This window comes from Stenella coeruleoalba, assembly GCF_951394435.1.
Source record: "Stenella coeruleoalba genome assembly, chromosome: 3".
In the NCBI taxonomy this organism is placed as follows: Eukaryota; Metazoa; Chordata; class Mammalia; order Artiodactyla; family Delphinidae; genus Stenella; species Stenella coeruleoalba.
This window is the reverse complement of record NC_137148.1, coordinates 115,563,716-115,581,944: the sequence shown is the minus strand read 5'-3', so window position 1 is coordinate 115,581,944 and position 18,229 is coordinate 115,563,716. Positions and strand designations below refer to the sequence as shown.

Here is an 18,229-nt window from a genome sequence, read left to right as displayed (position 1 = left end):
CCTGAGTTTTCCTGAGGATTTGTAGAGTGGGATCAGCATGTAGGCAAGAGACAGCTTTTATAGCAACAGAGATATTTTCAAGGGAGACTGTAGCTACTGCATGGGGAAAACAGGATCCAGTGACCTTTCTGAGGAAGTTGAGTCTTGTTCCAGGATACCAGTAAAGCTTGGGGAATGAGATTCCCTATAGAATAAAAGAGACAGAGTCTGGACTTGGGGCTTTGGACCTTAAGTATAGCCTAGACCAGTGTTGTCCGAAGGAACTTTATGGGATGGTGGAAATGTTCTGCACTGTCCAATAATAGCCACTAGTGAGTAGCACAGACCTAAGCTAAAGCTTTTGAGAGAGAGACTTTTGTGCAGATTTATCTTGAGTGTCCTCAGATTCAGTCAACCTTAGACTATAAAGTGAGGAAGAGGGAAGAGAAGCGTACTATTGTTATTCTTCTCCTAGCACTTTTCCAGCCCTTTCCCTGCAACAGAGTTCCTATTACAGTCCCTGATTTCTAATTAAAAATCAGCTTTTTAAAAAGTGTCTGCTGCCTCTACTGCCCGCGTTGAGGCTGGACACCAACAGGAAGCATAGTGCCTTTTACTAGTGCTGATGACGCCAGATCTTTGTGTTAACAGCTTGTACATTACGAGTAAGCTTGTGACTCATTACGGTATTAGAATTTTCCAGGACATGTTTGGCATAAGCAATTGCTAGGTGCCATTTCTGCCAGTTCCCACGCAGATGCTCATAAATCACGTTAGGTGAATTAGGAATTCTCAAATTTAAGATTATTTAAAAATTTAGTTTTTTTTTTTTTTTACAAACCCTTTCCTAATTAGAAAGGCCACCGACACTTTTTACTTGATTTTTTAGTTTGTTCTTCAACATTCACCAAAAGAAAGGCTCTTCTTTCCTTGATGTCTGTACTGTACTAAGCAGTGCCTCTGTTGCAGATGGATAATGCACAGGACCTGCTTTCCTTCGGTGGCCTACAAGTGGTGATCAACGGGCTGAACAGCACAGAACCCCTGCTGAAGGAGTATGCTGCGTTTGTGCTGGGGGCTGCCTTTTCCAGGTGAGCAGAATGGATGGACATCCCATTGGCCAGGATCCTTTGGACGCTTCAGGTGAAGTCTAGCTTTACTCTTGGCCTGACTGGCCTGGAAGAAGGTTACATTTGAACTCATGCACATCTCTATCCACAGTTTAGTGTAATCCCATTGAAACTAGAGTAAGAATTTGATTCTGCCCTTATTCTAAGTAGATAAGAATTTTCACTCATGTTGTCAGCATCTGTGACTCTTGGTTCCCCCTCATCTTATATGTATGGACTTTTTTTTTTTTAATTTTATTTATTTATTTTTGGCTGTGTTGGGTCTTCGTTGCTGTGTGCAGGCTTTCTCTAGTTGCGGCTAGCGGGGGCTACTCTTCGTTGCAGTGAGCAGGCTTCTCATTGCGGTGGCTTCTCTGGTTGTGGAGCACAGGCTCTAGGCGTGTGGGCTTCAGTAGTTGCGGCACACAGGCTCAGTAGTTGTGGCTCACGGGCTCTAGAGCACAGGCTCAGTAGTTGTGGCACACAGGCGTAGTTGCTCCGTGGCATGTGGGATCTTCCTGGACCAGGGATCGAACCCATGTCCCCTGCATTGGCAGGCGGATTCTCAACCACTGCTCCACCAGGGAAGCCCTGTGTGGACATTTAATAACATATTTTAGGTGACATTCTCTGTTTTATTCAAAGCTAGTTATAAGTTAGACCAACCATAGGTAGTTGAGAGGAAGGGGAATGAACTCTAAGAGCTGATCCTTTTGGCAGTAGAGCTACTCTGGTGATGAATAAATGATGAACCTGACCAAGGAGGGCCTTTTGGGGGGAAATGTGTCTTCCCCTAGTTGCCTGGAACCAATCAACATGCAGTCAGATTATCACACTCTCTGGATTGGGAGTTGTTTAAATTTCAGTTAGCCTGACTTATGCTAGAAGACTGATCAGGCAAGAGAAATGAACATCTCTAAAGAGTGGATACAGAAAGAGATTTGAACACCTCATCATTATACTCATCCTAAAAAAGTCAAGATGTCTTCAAGCTGTAGTTGGTCCATTGGAGCTATAGTTCCTTCTGTTTTTGAAAATCTGTTCCTAGGACCATTTGTTCCTCTACAACAGGAACGAGTATTCTGATTCTTGCTTTAAGGGCACGTGTGGTTCCTATTAAGTGTTGCCTCGCTTGCATGCAGGGATTGTGGTGATGAAGGAAAAAGGCTATTCTGAACATTTTTACCATTAGAATCTTTTTTTTAATTAATTTTTATTGGAATATAGTTACAATGTTGTATTAGTTTCTACTGTACAGCAAAATGAATCAGGTATACATATATATATCCCCTCATTTTTGGATTTCCTTCCTATTTAGGTCACCACAGAGCATTGAGTAGAGTTCCCTGTGCTATACAGTAGGTTCTCATTAGTTATCTATTTTATACATAGTATCAGTAGTGTATATATGTCAATCTCAATCTCCCAATTCCTCTCACCCCCCCTTTCCCTTTGTTATCCATATATTTGTTCTCTACGACTGTGTCTCTGTTTCTGCTTTGCAAATTCATCTATACCATTCTTCTAGATTCCACGTATATATGTTAATATACAATATTTGTTTTTCTCTTTCTGACTTACTTCACTCTGTATGACAGTCTCTAGGTCCATCCACGTCTGCAGATGACCCAATTTTGTTCCTTTTTATGGCTGAGTAATATTCCATTGTATATATGTACCACATCTACTTTATCCATTCCTCTGTTGATGGACAGGAATCTTTGTTTTGAAAAGATTTCCTTTGCCTTTCATCTCTGCTTATCTTTATTTAATCAGAGTATCGGTCTGATGCCCTCTCATTCTCAAAGACTTAAGCATCTTTTCTTAGTAAATTGAGGGGCAAAGCTAGGAAGGCTGGAAGAATTGTTCCATGGGGAGAGGTTGAGGGCACTGCAGGCCTTTGTTTCCCTTATTGCTTACCTGCCTCATCTTCAACCCCTGGTTGTCCTGTGGACTCCAGGGCATATCTCCCTTGCTCTGATTTACCAGAGCCAGGCAGGGATATCACTGCCTGTGCACGCACTGGAAAGGTGAAGAATATGTGAATTTGTCATTGGTAGCTGTGATTTCAGCCCTGGAAAAGTTAAGGTCCTTATCTTCATAAGGCTTTAGAGGCTTGAGAACTTACTGAGGCTCACTTTTTGTTTCTCACGCCATAAAATAATTGATTCAAACATTATTAACCTCTCCCCCAGACCCTTTTGGGTAATCTTTTCTGTAATCCCAAATACTTTCTTTCTACTTTGAATGTGAACAAATGATTCTGTGTGTACTTTGCCATTGCTTCCGGAAACACATTTCATGGGGGAAACATCTTGATGTCACATCTTAGTTAAGGGGGATTAAGTGACTTGAGAAGCATGCTTTGGGCCTGCTTAGCAAGCCATAACTCATCTGGGGTCTGTGCCAGTATGTGGTGTTACTAAGACTTTTTCGTGATTGTATTAGTGTAAGACCGTGTTAACATTTATGTGGCATCACTAAAATTTAAATAGAGATAAATATAAAATATTGCAATTTAGTGTTTTGGTGGCAAGAAAACTGCTGTATTCAAAAATGTTCTAGTCAGGATTTTGATGGCTCACTGGAGGGCAGTTACAGTGACAGCATGGTATAGTGCCAGAGCTTTTGGAAGCCAACAGCAGGCTCCTGAACATCACGAAAATGTCAGTGTTTTATGCAAAGAGGAACTTGATGCAAGCTAAAAATATTTCTATGCAGAGAGGCAGGTTTCAGTGGTCTAGTCAGATATTCATTAATTATTCTTGATGTCCTAAGTATTGGTTCCGCAGCTCCCTACCTGCCCTCAGCATGCAGGTGTGCACACACATAGCATGCATGTTTGCATATGTGCACATACAAAGTGATTGTGTGAGTTTGTTCTTTGTCAAGAGGGCATTCAAGGGGTAGTGAGCACATTGGAATCATGGAGTCTCACGGTTTGGGGATCTTGTTTAGAAGTCATTCCTTCCAGTTTTCTGCTGATGAGCAAGAATATTGCTCAGTCAGTCCAGATGTTTGACTGTTTGGGAGGACTAGGTAGACCGCTGTACCTAGAGTCAGAAAATCTAGGTTCAAGTCCAGTCTCTATCATTTCCTGGTTGTTTGCCTATGGGCAAGGGATTTTCACTTTTCTAAGCCTCACCTTTTTCATTTGTTAGCTAGAAGCAATAATAGGTTTCCTCTGCATTTCATAAGACTGAATGAATATGAAAGAACATAATATACAATAAGTCTTGTGAAAATGCTTATAAAGTACCTGTCAGTGATGTGGGGTATATCATCATGTTCATCGTGTGTCCTTTTTACTCTGAGTTTTCACTATAAGGCATTTCTTTTTCTTTTGTTTTTACAGTGCAGACCTTTGTCTTCCTCATTTTCTCTTCTATTAAGAGCTTGCATTCTACCACGTATATCTCTTGGTGTTAACCTTGCTGCTTCATGAGGGTATTTATTTGCCTACCTGGGTTAATTGCTTCATCAGGCCTCTACATACATTCTGTGGATGGAGAGATCTCTTCCGTGGTGTAAAATGTGAAGCAGTTAATCCAAGATCAAGAAGAAAGAGTTGACATAAATGTAATTGACGTGGCCACTCAGTGTTACCTGGCCACTGAAAGTCTGTTCCCTTTTTAAAATATTATTCCCACTCATTATGGGTCACACACACATTCATTTTCTGCTGCCCATGTTTTTGTTGCCCATGTGCAAGGCAGGTCAGTCTCTTGCATAAGAAGATATGTAAAGATAGGGAGGTAGGAGTCTGATGCCTTTGGCATCTTCATCTTTCCTTTCTCCTTCCCTCTCCCTCCCTCCTCCCCTCCTTCCCTCCTTCCCTTTCTCCTTTCTCCTTTCTTCAAGTCAGATATTTTCAGTGGTCTTTCTGTGACCTGATTTCATCTCATGATGACACCTGTGTGTGTCTGTCTACAGTCTGGCCTATGAGAAGTCTATGGAATCCTGGGCAAGTTATTTGTGTTTCTGTGTTTGGGAAGACTCAGAAAGGCCTTGTGTATTTCAGAAGTCATGCAGCCTTCTGTAAACTGGTTTTGGTTTCACTTCTCAGCTAACTGGCTGCTTCCTTTTGTTTTCCTCTATCTCCCTATCTGTAGCCTTTACCTTTTAACTGGCAGGAGTTAAATTATCAAGATAACTGGTATGCTTATCCCAGGGATCACTGGCTTTTGCTGTTCTCATGACCCTCCCTCAGTCACTTTTGGTGTTCTCTGTCCATCTTTAATAACTCACATTCTTATATGCATATGTATGAATTATTATGCAATTACATAGGCTTGTAAATGCTCACTGTATGCAGTCCTTTTGTTTGAACTGTCTGTAGTTTGCAGTGTGTCACGAACCTATGCCTAGTACAGAAAGGGAGGTACATGTGCTATCAGTCATAGTGTGATTATGGCCTCTTATGATGGATCCCTGGAACAGGATTACGTTCTACCCTGTCTTCAACAACTTCATTGGAACCTCCTTAGGAAATATTGAGTTACATACATCTCTTTATAGAATGTTTACCCCACTGCTGATCGTCACCCTTTCACCCCATGCTTCGTTGGTTCTCTAGTTTTCTCCATTGTACCCTTCCCACTGATATTTTGCTAATTAATTTTAACCATTTGGCCAGTGTCAAATCATTGTGTCCTACTTCCATCGGTTGGCCTCCAATTTCCAGATTTCTTTCCTGCCATCCCAGTGAATTTCAGGGCTCATCTGTATCTTCTCTGTCTTTCCTGATGGCTTTTGTGAGTTTGCTGGGAATCAGCATTCTTAATTCCATTGACCTTTACCTTTACTGCTGTCATCCACTAGATATCTCGAAACTTGTTTCCGTTTTTTCCCCAACATTTCGTATTCTCTGCCCACCTCCATCATGTCTTCACATTTTCATCTCTCCTCTTAAAGGTGGTTTTTATCCTTGTTGTGATCTCCAACCTCTGCATGCCCTCCTGTTCTCCCCTTCGCCGTCAGTGTTCCTCACTCTCTTGCCACTCTCTAGGCTCCTTCCTCTTAGCCCACAGATGTTCTTATTTACTTATCCACTGACCCCTGCCAGCCTTCCCTTGCAAACTTCTTGGAAGAGTAGACAAAAAGGGATCCAAATAAGTGCACATGAGATACCATCCCTGAAATTTTTCAATACTATTTTTGCATTACTGACATCTCCATAACGTTTAACAATTTCGACCACTGCTTTCCTGTGGAAACTTTACTTCTTGGCTGCCATGTGGTTGTAGTCCCTTGGTCTTGGATGTCTGTAATTAATTACTCCCTCCCCTTTTCTTTTTATGGCAACATCATCTTCTGTCTCCTAATCATCATCTTCTATCTCCTAATTCACCAAGATTATTATGGCCTTGTCCTTATTGTCTCTTCATTTTCTTCACCAATGGTCCTACCTATTCCCATGGTTTCAAATTCTACCTCATTGTGGATGACTCCAATGTCTAAGTCCAGTCTTTCTCCTCAGGTCCTTTCCTCCATTTCTACCAGACTGTGTCATTGCACCTCAAACTCAAGGAGAAGAAAGTGGGATTCATTTTGTCTGTCTCATAAACTAGGTTTTTCTTCCACTTTCTCTTTTTATCTATTCTTGGCCATATGATTGTCTTCATTACCAAAACTTGAAACTTTGGAGTGATATTTGAGTCTTCTTTCTCTCTCTTTAGTTGTTTACTTGGTCACTGAGTCCTATGGATTTTTATTTTCATGATTGTTGTCTACTAAACAGAGATTTCTCTTTTATAAATCTGTTTTAAGGAACCTTGATATTGTGAGGGCAGCAACATATTTAGGGAGGGGACTCCCTCTCCCAGTGCTAGGAAATGAGCCCTGAATAGTCTAAACCAAGCATGGTAATCCCATTTTCTGTGGATGTAGATTGATTTAGAGATAAGCATGTGACCCAGTTCTGACCAATGAGACATAAAGAGATGTTTGCTGGGCAAGTTTCTGGGAAAGATTTTGTTCTCTTATAAAAAGAAAGATAGTAAAGAGACCTTGTCCATTTCTTTCTGCCTTGATTACAGTTGTTGGAGCTACAGCTGGCTTAGACCAGTGAGATGAGATGCACAAGGCAACATGTTGAGGAGGATAAAAGAGGGGAAGGACAGGAGACTAGCTCCTTTATGAATAGTTTAGCTACTATACCGGTTTTGGAACCATCTATTTCCATACTTTTGTTGTGAGAGATAGTCTTTTTAAAAAAAACCCAGAAAACAAAAAGCAATGTTAGTCATTATTCTGTTACTTGTTTCTGCACATATTCATATTAATAAATTTCAAAAATTTCTCTCACATCTTTAAAATTCCTTTTAAATACCCTTACTTCTAAGGAGGATGGGAGGGAGACGCAAGAGGGAGGAGATATGGGGATATATGTATACGTATAGCTGATTCACTTTGTTATAAAGCAGGAACTAACACACCATTGTAAAGCAATTACTCCAATAAAGATGTTAAAAAAAAAACCACCTAAATACCCTTGCTTCTTCATAGCACTTATCTCAATTTGCAATTAAATATTTGTTTGATTACCTGTTACCTCTTGATAACCCCTGTTAGACAGTACAAGGAGGATAGTATTCATTTTCTATCTTAATCTTGCTGTCTCCCCAGTATATAGCACAGGACCTACCTAGCATTGAGTACTAGGAAATGATAATGAAACAATGAAAGAATAAAATGATACCTAGGAAATGAAGTGTTTTTCAGATAGCATATGAGGGCTGAGTGGAGAATGCTGTCTTTATTAATGACATAATAGTGCATGGTTCAGATACCTCACCTTGACCCTTTAAAAATCTAAGGCCGTGGAAACAGCACTCCCCACTCCTACCCCCCACCCCGCCCCACAGTTGAAGGCCCAGAAAATAGAAGGTTAGAGATTGGGATGAGGTCAGATGTTGGAAATGCCAGGATTTGAATAAAAGATCAAGTGCAACTCCTAGGACTAGTTCTGACCTCTTGACTCCATGACCTAATTTCTCACACTCCTCCAGTGACAGGGAGGTGCTCAAACCATTTTGTGTCTCATAAATTAATTAACATATTAACCAGGTTGGCCTGGGCAGTTGGATAGCCTTATAGCTTTAAAAGCTGCATTCAAAGTCTGGTTTCTTTTTTCAAATGGCAATTAATGACAAATGGAAAATGAGATCTAAGCCTGACCAGCTACCCTGAGTATTGAAGAAACCAAGGCTTCATTCTGAGGAGGGAAGCACCGCTTTGCTTAATGAACTTGTCCCTTCTGCATTTCTTTTGAATCTATCTCTGTAATATTCCCCTGCCTCCTCCAGATCCTCTATGTGGCTGCTTTCAGAATTTTTCATTATTTACTACCTCCTCTTTAATTTCTTCCCTGCATAACTCCAGCCCACAAAGTTCTTTCCTTTCAACTTTATTAGCATTTGTTGTCTGGACTCCTAAACTATCTCTTTTATACATCTAATTCTCTATGTATGCCAGTTCTTTCCTCTGTTTTCCCAATAAAATAGTTTCTTGAGAGTGGAAGCTAGTACCCGGGTCTGTGGTACCCAGAGCACCTTATAGAGGGTAAGTTTCATGCAGCTGCTTAGAGCATTTCATGGTACAAACTAAATGGTCCAGCACAAAAGCTGAAATCACCAAAAATCAGTGGGAGGAATGAAGCCAGGAAGAGCAGGGAAGCTCTTAATTTTTTGTTTTGTTTTATTTGTCCTCCAGTGAGTGTGTATTACATTTGTAATTAAAAGTTAAACAATAAATAACAAAGCAAAACAGAATCGGAAGACTTCTGTATCTAGCAAATGGTGGTTTACATTTCCCAAAAAGCATTTTTGGTTCGCAGTACGTGAGGATGCTGGATCTGTAACATATAAACATTTCCTTAAATGCTCAATTCAGCTGATAAGAAACTGTAGGGGCACTGCTTTGCATAACTAAATAATATATTTAGTTATATATATATTAGTTATTAGTTATATTAATAACTAATAACTAATAACTATAATTATTATAATAACTAATATTATAGTTATTAACTAATTTTAACTAATTAGTTAAAATTATTAACTAATTTTAGTTAATAAATTAGTTAAATTAAATTAGTTAAATTAGTTAAATTAGTTAAATAAATAAATAAATAATAAATAAATTAGTTAAATTAGTTAAATAAATAATAAATAAATAAATAATAAATAAATTAGTTAAATTAGTTAAATAAATTAGTTAAAATTAGTTAAAATTATTAACTAATTTTAACTAATTTTAACTAATATTAACTAATATTAGTTATTAATTATAATAACTAATAACTAATAATTAATAACTAATAACTAATATTAGTTATTAGTTATATATATTAGTTATTATATATATATAATATATTCTTTTTAAAAAAAATAAATTTACTTACTTATTTTTGGCTGCGTTGGGTCTTCATTCCTGCGTGCGGTCTTTCTCTAGTTGCCGTGAGCTGGGGCTACTCTTCGTTGCGGTGCGCGGGCTTCTTATTGTTGTGGCTCCTTATTGTGGCTCCTCTTGTTGCGGAGCACAGGCTGTAGGCACATGGGCTTCAGTAGTTGTGGTGCATAGGCTTAGTTGCTCTGCGGCATGTGGGATCTTCCCAGACCAGGGCACTAACCTGTGTCCCCTGCATTGGCAGGTGGATTCTTAATCACTGCGCCACGAGGGAAGTCTCAACGTATCCTTTATGTGGTAGTCCTGCAAGAAATTGAGAGAAGTTCCAAAGACAAATATAATGGAAAGCACAAATTCTTAGAGATACGGAATGCTGAAAGTTATATCTGTTCTCAGGACACTTGTCGTTCCCTAGTGGCCAAGATCTCTTGATATCAACAGGCGTTAAGCTGGGGGACAGGAGATGAAAATTTCAGCCCATGAAAGGGAGAATTAGAAAAATGAAAATCTTCTACTCGAAAGGAGGTATTAAGACATTTTGGCTTTGAATGGAAGGTAGGAAAATTTCCAAGAAAATTATTCACCCTTGAGTGCATTTGGACCGGAAATCATACTCCTTTTGTGGCCTGAAAATCTCTAAGCTGAGAATTTAGTCTAAAATAGTCTCAGTAAATAATAAACTAGAAAAAATGTTTGCAACTTATATTACAGATATAACGTTAATATTCCGATATATATAAAGAGCACCTAAAAATAGAGAGTAAGCACATTAATAACCCTATAGAAAAATGGGATAGACACACACAGTTTGCAGAATAAAAGAAATGTAGATGGCTTAACCATATGAAAAAATGCTCAACCTCACTCATAAGAAGAGAAAGACCAATTAAAACTACACTGAGATACTGTTTTTCACCTATCAGGATAGTAGAAGTCCAAAAGTCGATAGCATATTCTGTTTGTGAAGCTGTGGGGAAATAGGCTCTTATACACTGGTAGGAGAACTTTAAAATGGTACAACCCTTACAGAAGGAAATTTGGCAATATCTAACAAAATTGCACACGTATATTTACCCTTTGAAATATTCCTACTTCTAGAATTCTACCTCTATAATACACTGGTAAAGATATGAAAAAACATATGTAAGCTCAAGGTTATTCATTATAGCACTATTTGTAATAGCAAAGGTAGGAATCAGCCCAAACATCCATCAGCAGGGAATTGATTGAATAAATTATATAATTTATTCCATGGAGTGCTATAGAGTTATAGAAAAGATTTAAGAATGTTTTTGTATAATACAGAATATTTCTGTTGTGATATTTTCCAGGCTATATTGTTAAATTAAAAAAAAAGGTAGAGAAAATTATGAAAAACTGCTATTAAGCATGTGCATGTGCTTATATTTTTAAAAAATGAAGGATAAATGCTATAGGGAGATAGACAGTGATCATGCAGATATTTTATGAATTTAAAAACTCAAAATAATTACAAAAAATATTTTTCATAAAAATTGACAATAAGATGAAACAATTGAATCTAGCTGTCTATAGAATTGGTGGGATAATCACACAGGGAGGAACTTTTTTATGTGATTTTACAATCCAATAATTTGACTATACATCCCAATTTGGATGTATTTTAAAGACAAAAAATCTGTAAAACTTTTCAGAAATCTTACTGTTGACGGAAATGTTGGTGTTGTTATTCTCAGACTATTATGTGTATAGTGGGATAAAGCAGATGAATAATTATGCTGGTTTCTCTGAGAACCAGGATTTTCAACGTGACAGAAGGGAGATACTGATGTAAAATTGAATATTGGGTAAAATCTGTCTTAGTCCTGATTTTGGATTGAAAGTATTAGTATGATTTCTTGATGAATTTTTCCTTAAAAAAGTATTTTTTTTAGCTCTGTTCACTGAAACGATCTAGAAAAAAAGATGAACCTGATAACAGTGATCAACTGTGACTCCTAGATTGTATTTTCTAAATAACATTTCCCTCTAAAATAGCATTTTCCACTAAAAGGAACTGTGATTTCTTAAAGAAATAGCTCATTTCAAATCTGGAGTAAAACATTTGCAAAATGACCCTGGATATCTTGTCATAATCAAAAGCAAGGACATTCTCAAAGACTACTTGGGTCTTGTGTAAAGGACTCAGGGTTCAATGTGAAAACGTTCCCATTGACCATAGATGGGACTCTTGGAGTTTCAAGAAGGATAATAACTGCAATGAATTGAAGCAAATCAGATATGTTTAAATCCCCAAGTTCATCATGATACTTAAAAGAACAAATTAAACTTCACTGGTCATTTTTGAAGAGTGCTGGGTAGCAACCAATTCATAATCAAAAATAGCAAATAAATAGAAACAATAAAGCATTTTCTGTTTATCTTGCCTTTCCAATATGAACTGACTCTCCGTGTACTCAACTAGTTGAGGGCAAGTTTATCTTTATAGAGAAACTTTAGCTAAAAAAGGAAGAGTGATGCAGTTAGAATATTACCTTTCTGTAACTTTTAATGAATTAATGGATCTTGGCAATGATCATCAATGGCTGCAAAAGAAAGGCAATCAAACATTATCTGCATTGTTGTGGATGATGTGGTGCACATCCAGTTATCCCTTTAGGACCAAGGCATTTATTCCCCCAGGTCTGGGAGTGTTGGCTATGCAAGGCTCATGATTCAGTTCCTCCAAGAATTAATCCAGAAGGGAGCTGCCTTGCTCAAGGTTATGGCCCCTTCCTGGGGGTAGCCTGCTTCCAAATGACACAAAGTAGGGGTTCAAAGTGCTTCCACTCTTACCTCAAAGGAAACAACTCTGAAAGACCATCCTAGCTCCAGAGCTCTCTGTGGGATCAGTTGAGCCCTCTGTTGCAATTGCCACCACAGTTCAGCTTCTGCCATTGCCTAATCCTGCTTCCCTCATCCCTCAGAGGTATTGTACCCAAGAATAGTCCCTAGTAAACCTCTTGCCCACAAATCTTAAGAGTTTGTTTATTAAGGAACCTGACTCTGACATGCCTCCTGATAGAAGTAGACACCACTGCCCATGAAGTTGTCTTGATAGAAAATCAAATCTGAATCTGATTGAGATCCAGTTTTCAATTTAAAGGAAATTCTGGGGACAGCAGATGTGTTAAATGATATAATGGACATGTAATCAGCAAACTTCAGAATGTTGGAAACTGTAGAACTACTGGATTTTTCAACAATAAATTATAAGAAAAAGATGGAGGGAATGAAACCAGTAAATTAAAAGATACCTAAGATAAGTATCAACCAGTTACACTGTATTTAGACCCTGACCAAATCAACCATGTTAAAAAAATTTGTGAGATAATTGGGGCCATTTAAATAATTACTTGGTATTTGATAATATTAAGGAGTTTCTGTTAGACATTTTTAATGTGAAATGGTATTGTGGTTGTGTTTTTTAAAAAGAGTCATTTTATGGGTAAGATGATAGTATGTCTGAGTTTTGCTTTATGCTTATCTGGAGGAAGTGGGGAAGTGGGTGGGTGGGGATATAGATGAAACAAGACTGGTCATGACTTCATAATTCTTAAAGCTGAGTGACAGATCCATGAAGGATTATTATACCATTCTCTGTACTTTAGTCTATAGATGAAAATTTCTGTAAGAAAAAGTTGTGTGTGTTTTTTTAAGGTAGTTCCAAATTGGCAGAATTTCCAAGTTACTGGTAGAAACAAATATAAACGCTTTTTGGAGGAACACATCTTAAATCTAGGCCTGAAAGCATCTCTACAAAGAAGAAAAAATTGCAATGATCATGAACTTGCAAACAAAATATTCACAAAGCACACACACAAAATAAGGCATCAAGGGCTTCCCTGGTGGCGCAGTGGTTGAGAGTCCGCCTGCCAATGCAGGGGACACAGGTTCGTGCCCCGGTCCGGGAAGATCCACATGCCGCGGAGTGGCTAGGCCCGTGAGCCAGGGCCGCTGAGCCTGTGTGTCCGGAGCCTGTGCTCCGCAACGGGAGAGGCCACAAAAGTGAGAGGCCCGCGTACTGCCAAAAAAAAATAATAATAATAAGGCATCATGAGTAAAAGATAGCAGAAACAATGTAATCAGACCTGTAAAACTACAGAGAGTAAAATTTTGAGGGTACAGTATGTAGAATAATTCTTTTAATATGTTTAAAGAAATAAAATATTTTATCAAACGTATGAGAATAACAGACTATCAAAAAATCCAGAAAGATTTGAGAAAGATCAAATAGAGCTTCTAGAAGTGGAAAATATAATAATTGCAGTTAGGACCGCAAGAAGGCAGAGTAGAAGGATGTGTGCTCACTCCCTCTTGTGAGAGCACCGGAACCACAGCTTACTGCTGAACAGTCATCGACAGGAAGACACTGGAACTCACCAAAAAAGATACCCCTCATCCAAAGACAATGGAGAAGCTGCAGTGAGATGGTAGGAGGGGCACAATCACAATAAAATCAAATCCCATAACTGCTGGGTGGGTGACTCACACACTGGAGAACACTTACACCACAGAAGTCCACCCACTAGAGTGAAGGTTCTGAGCCCCACGTCAGGCTTCCCAACCTGGGGGTCCAGCAATGGGAGGAGGAATTCCCAGAGAATCAGACTTTGAAGGCTAGCGGGATTTGATTGCAGGACTTCGACAGGACTGGGGGAAACAGACACTCCACTCTTGGAGGGCACACACAAAGTAGTGTGTACATCAGGACCCAGGGGGAAGGGACCCCATAGGAGACTGAACTAGACCTACATGCTAGTGTTGGAAGGTCTTCTGCAGAGGTGGGGGGCAGCTGTGTCTCACCACGGGGACAAGGACACTGGCAGCAGAAGTTCTGGGAAGTACTCCTTGGCATGAGCCTTCCTGGAGTCCGCCATTAGCCCCACCAAGGAGCCTGTGGTGCTGGGTTGCCTCAGGCCAAACAACCAGCAGGGAGGGAACTCAGCACCCCCCCTCAGCAGACAAGCAGATTAAAGTTTTACTGAGCTCTGCCTGCCAGAGCAACACCCAGCTCTACCCACCACCAGTCCCTCCCTCCCATCAGGAAGCTTGCACAAGCCTCTTAGATAGCCTTATCCACCAGCGGGCAGACAGCAGAAGCAAGAAGAACTACAATCCTGCAGCCTGTGGAACAAAAACCACATTCACAGAAAGATAGACAAAATGAAAAGGCAGAGGACTATGTAACAGATGAAGGAACAAGATAAAACCCCAGAAAAACAACTAAATGAAGTGGAGATAGGCAACCTTCCAGAAAAAGAATTCAGAATGATGATAGTGAAGATGATCCAGGACCTCAGGAAAAGAATGGAGGCAAAGACTGAGAAGATGCAAGAAATGTTTAACAAAGACCTAGAAGAATTAAAGAATAAACACTAGAAGAATTAAAGAGCAAACAAACAGAGATGAACAATATAGTAATTGAAATGAAGAATACACCAGAAGGAATCAATAGCAGAACAACTGAGGCAGAAGTACGGATAAGTGACATGGAAGACAGAAGGGTAGAATTCACTACTGCAGAACAGAATAAAGAAAAAAGAATAAAAAGAAAAGAAGACAGCCTAAGAGACTTCTGGGACAACATTAAATGCACCAACATTCGCGTTTTAGGGCTCCCAGAAGGAGAAGAGAGAGAAAAAGAACCTGAGAAAATATTTGAAGAGATTATAGTCGAAAACTTCCCTAACATGGGAAAGGAAATAGCCACCCAAGTCCAGGAAGCACAGAGAGTCCCAGGCAGGATAAATCCAAGGAGAAACACACCGAGACACATAGTAATCAAATGGACAAAAATTAAAGATGAAGAAAAGTCATTAAAAGCAACAAGGGAAAAACGACAGATAATGTACAAGGGTACTCCCATAAGGTTAACAGCTGATTTCTCAGCAGAACCTCTACAAGCCAGAGGGAGTGGCACGATATATTTAAAGTCATGAAAGGGAAAAACCTACAACCAAAATTATTCTACCCGGCAAGGATCTCATTCAGATTTGCCGGAGAAATCAAAAGCTTTACAGACAAGAAAGAGCTAAGAGAATTCAGCACCACCAAACTGGCTCTACAACAAATGCTAAAGGAACTCTCTAAGTGGGAAACACAAGAGAAGAAAAGGACCTACAAAAACAAACCCAAAACAATTAAGAAAATGGTCATAGGAACATACATATCGATAATTACCTTAAACGTGAATGGATTAAATGCTCCGACCAAAAGACACAGGCTTGCTGATTGGATACAAAAACAAGACCCATATATATGCTGTCTACAAAAAAACCCACTTCAGACATAGGGACACATACAGACTGCAAGTGAGGGGATGGAAAAAGATATTCCATGCAAATCAAAAGAAAGCTGGAGTAGCAATACTCATATCAGATAAAATAGACTTTAAGATAAAGAATGTTACAAGAGACAAAGAAGGACACTACATAATGATTAGGGATCAATCCAAGAAGAAGATATAACAATTATAAATATATATGCACCCAACATAGGAGCACCTCAATACATAAGGCAACTGCTAACAGCTGTAAAAGAGGAAATCGACAGTAACACAGTAATAGTGGGGGACTTTAACACCTCACTTACACCAATGGACATGTCATCCAGACAGAAAATTAATACGGAAGCACAAGCTTTAAATGACACCATAGACCAGGTGGATTTAATTGATATTTATAGGACATTCCCTCTGAAAACAGCAGTTACACTTTCTTCTCAAGTGCATACAGAACATTCTCCACAGAGAGATCACATCTTGGGTCACAAATCAAGCCTTGGTAAATTTAAGAAAACTGAAATCATATCAAGCATCTTTTTGGACCACAATGCTAGGAGATTAGAAATAAATTACAGGGAAAAAACGTAAAAAACACAAACACATGGAGGTCAAACAATATGTTACTAAATAACCAAGAGATCACTGAAGAAATCAAAGAGGAAATCAAAAAATACCTAGAGACAAATGACAATGAAAACACGATGATCCAAAACCTGTGGGATGCAGCAAAAGCAGTTCTAAGAGGGAAGTTTATAGCAATACAATCCTACCTCAAGAAACAAGAAAAATCTCAAATAAACAATCTAACCTTACACCTAAAGGAACTAGAGAAAGAACAAACAAAACCCAAATTTAGTAGAAGGAAAGAAATCATAAAGATCAGAGCAGAAATAAATGAAATAGAAACAAAGAAAACAATAGCAAAGATCAATAAAACTAAAAGGTGGATCTTTGTGAAGATAAACAAAATTGATAAACCACTAGCCAGACTCATCAAGGAAAAGAGGGAGAGGACTCAAATCAATAAAATTAGAAATGAAAAAGGAGAAGTTACAACAGACACCACAGAAATACAAAACATCCTAAGAGACTACTACAAGCAACTCTATGCCAATAAAATGGACAAATTCTTAGAAAGGTATGCCCTTCCAAGACTGAATCAGGAAAAAATAGAAAATATGAACAGACCAAACACAAGCACTGAAAATTGAATCTGTGATTAAACATCTTCCAACAAACAAAAGTCCAGCACCAGATGGCTCCACAGGTGAATTCTATCAAACATTTAGAGAAGAGCTAACACCCATCCTTCTCAAACTCTTCCAAAGAATTGCAGAGGAAGAAACACTCCCAAACTCATTCTATGAGGCCACCATCACTCTAATACCAAAACCAGACAAAGATACTACAAAAAAAGAAAATTACAGACCAGTATCACTGATGAATATAGATGCAAAAATCCTCAACAAGATACTAGCAAAAAGAATCCAACAACACATTAAAAGGGTCAGTACAGGGCTTCCCTGGTGGCGCAGTGGTTGAGAGTCCGCCTGCCAATGCAGGGGATGCGGATTCGTGCCCCGGTCCGGGAGGATCCCACATGCCGCGGAGCGGCTGGGCCCGTGAGCCATGGCCACTGACCCTGCGCGTCCGGAGCCTGTGCTCTGCAATGGGAGAGGCCACAACAGTGAGAGGCCCGTGAACAGCAAAAAAAAAAAAAAAAAAAAAAAAAAGGGTCAGTACACCATGATCAAGTGGGATTTATCCCAGGGTTGCAAGGATTATTCAATATACACAAATCAAACAATGTGATACACCATATTAACAAATTGAAGAATAAAAACCGTATGATCATCTCAATAGATGCAGAAAAAGCTTTTGACAAAATTCAACACCCAGTTATGATAAAAACTCTCCAGAAAGTGGGCATAGAGGGAACTTACCTCAACATAATAAAGGCCATATATGACAAACCCACAGCAAACATCATTCTCAATGGTGAAAAACTGAAAGCATTTCCTCTAAGATCAGGAACAAGACAAGGATGTCCCCTCTTGCCACTATTATTCAACATAGTTTTGGAAGTCCTAGCCATTGGCAATCAAAGAAGAAAAATAAAAGGAATCCAGATTGGAAAAGAAGAAGTAAAACTGTCACTGTTTGCAGATGACATGATACTATACATAGAGAATCCTAAAGATGCCCCCAGAAAACTACTAGAGCTAATCAATGAATTTGGTAGCATTGCAGGATATATGATTTTCTACTCTACATAGAAAATCCTAAAGATTCCACCAAAAAACTACTAGAACTAATCAATGAATTTGGTAAGGTTGCAGGCTACAAAATTTTTTTTTTTTTTTGCGGTACGCGGGCCTCTCACTGTTGTGGCCTCTCCTGTTGCAGAGCACAGACTCCAGATGCGCAG

At 39.0% G+C, this 18,229-nt stretch overlaps 1 protein-coding gene across 2 annotated transcripts in view; it reads left to right on the top strand.

Annotated features, from left to right (window-relative positions):
* The window catches only part of SIL1 (SIL1 nucleotide exchange factor), a 246,991-nt gene that overhangs the window by 178,466 nt on the left and 50,296 nt on the right, over positions 1–18,229 (top strand). For both annotated transcript variants that reach the window (XM_079917704.1, XM_079917705.1), the window contains exon 7: positions 949–1,070. In XM_079917704.1, coding sequence (XP_079773830.1) covers positions 949–1,070 — 122 coding nt within the window. The remainder of the gene's footprint in view (positions 1–948; positions 1,071–18,229) is intronic.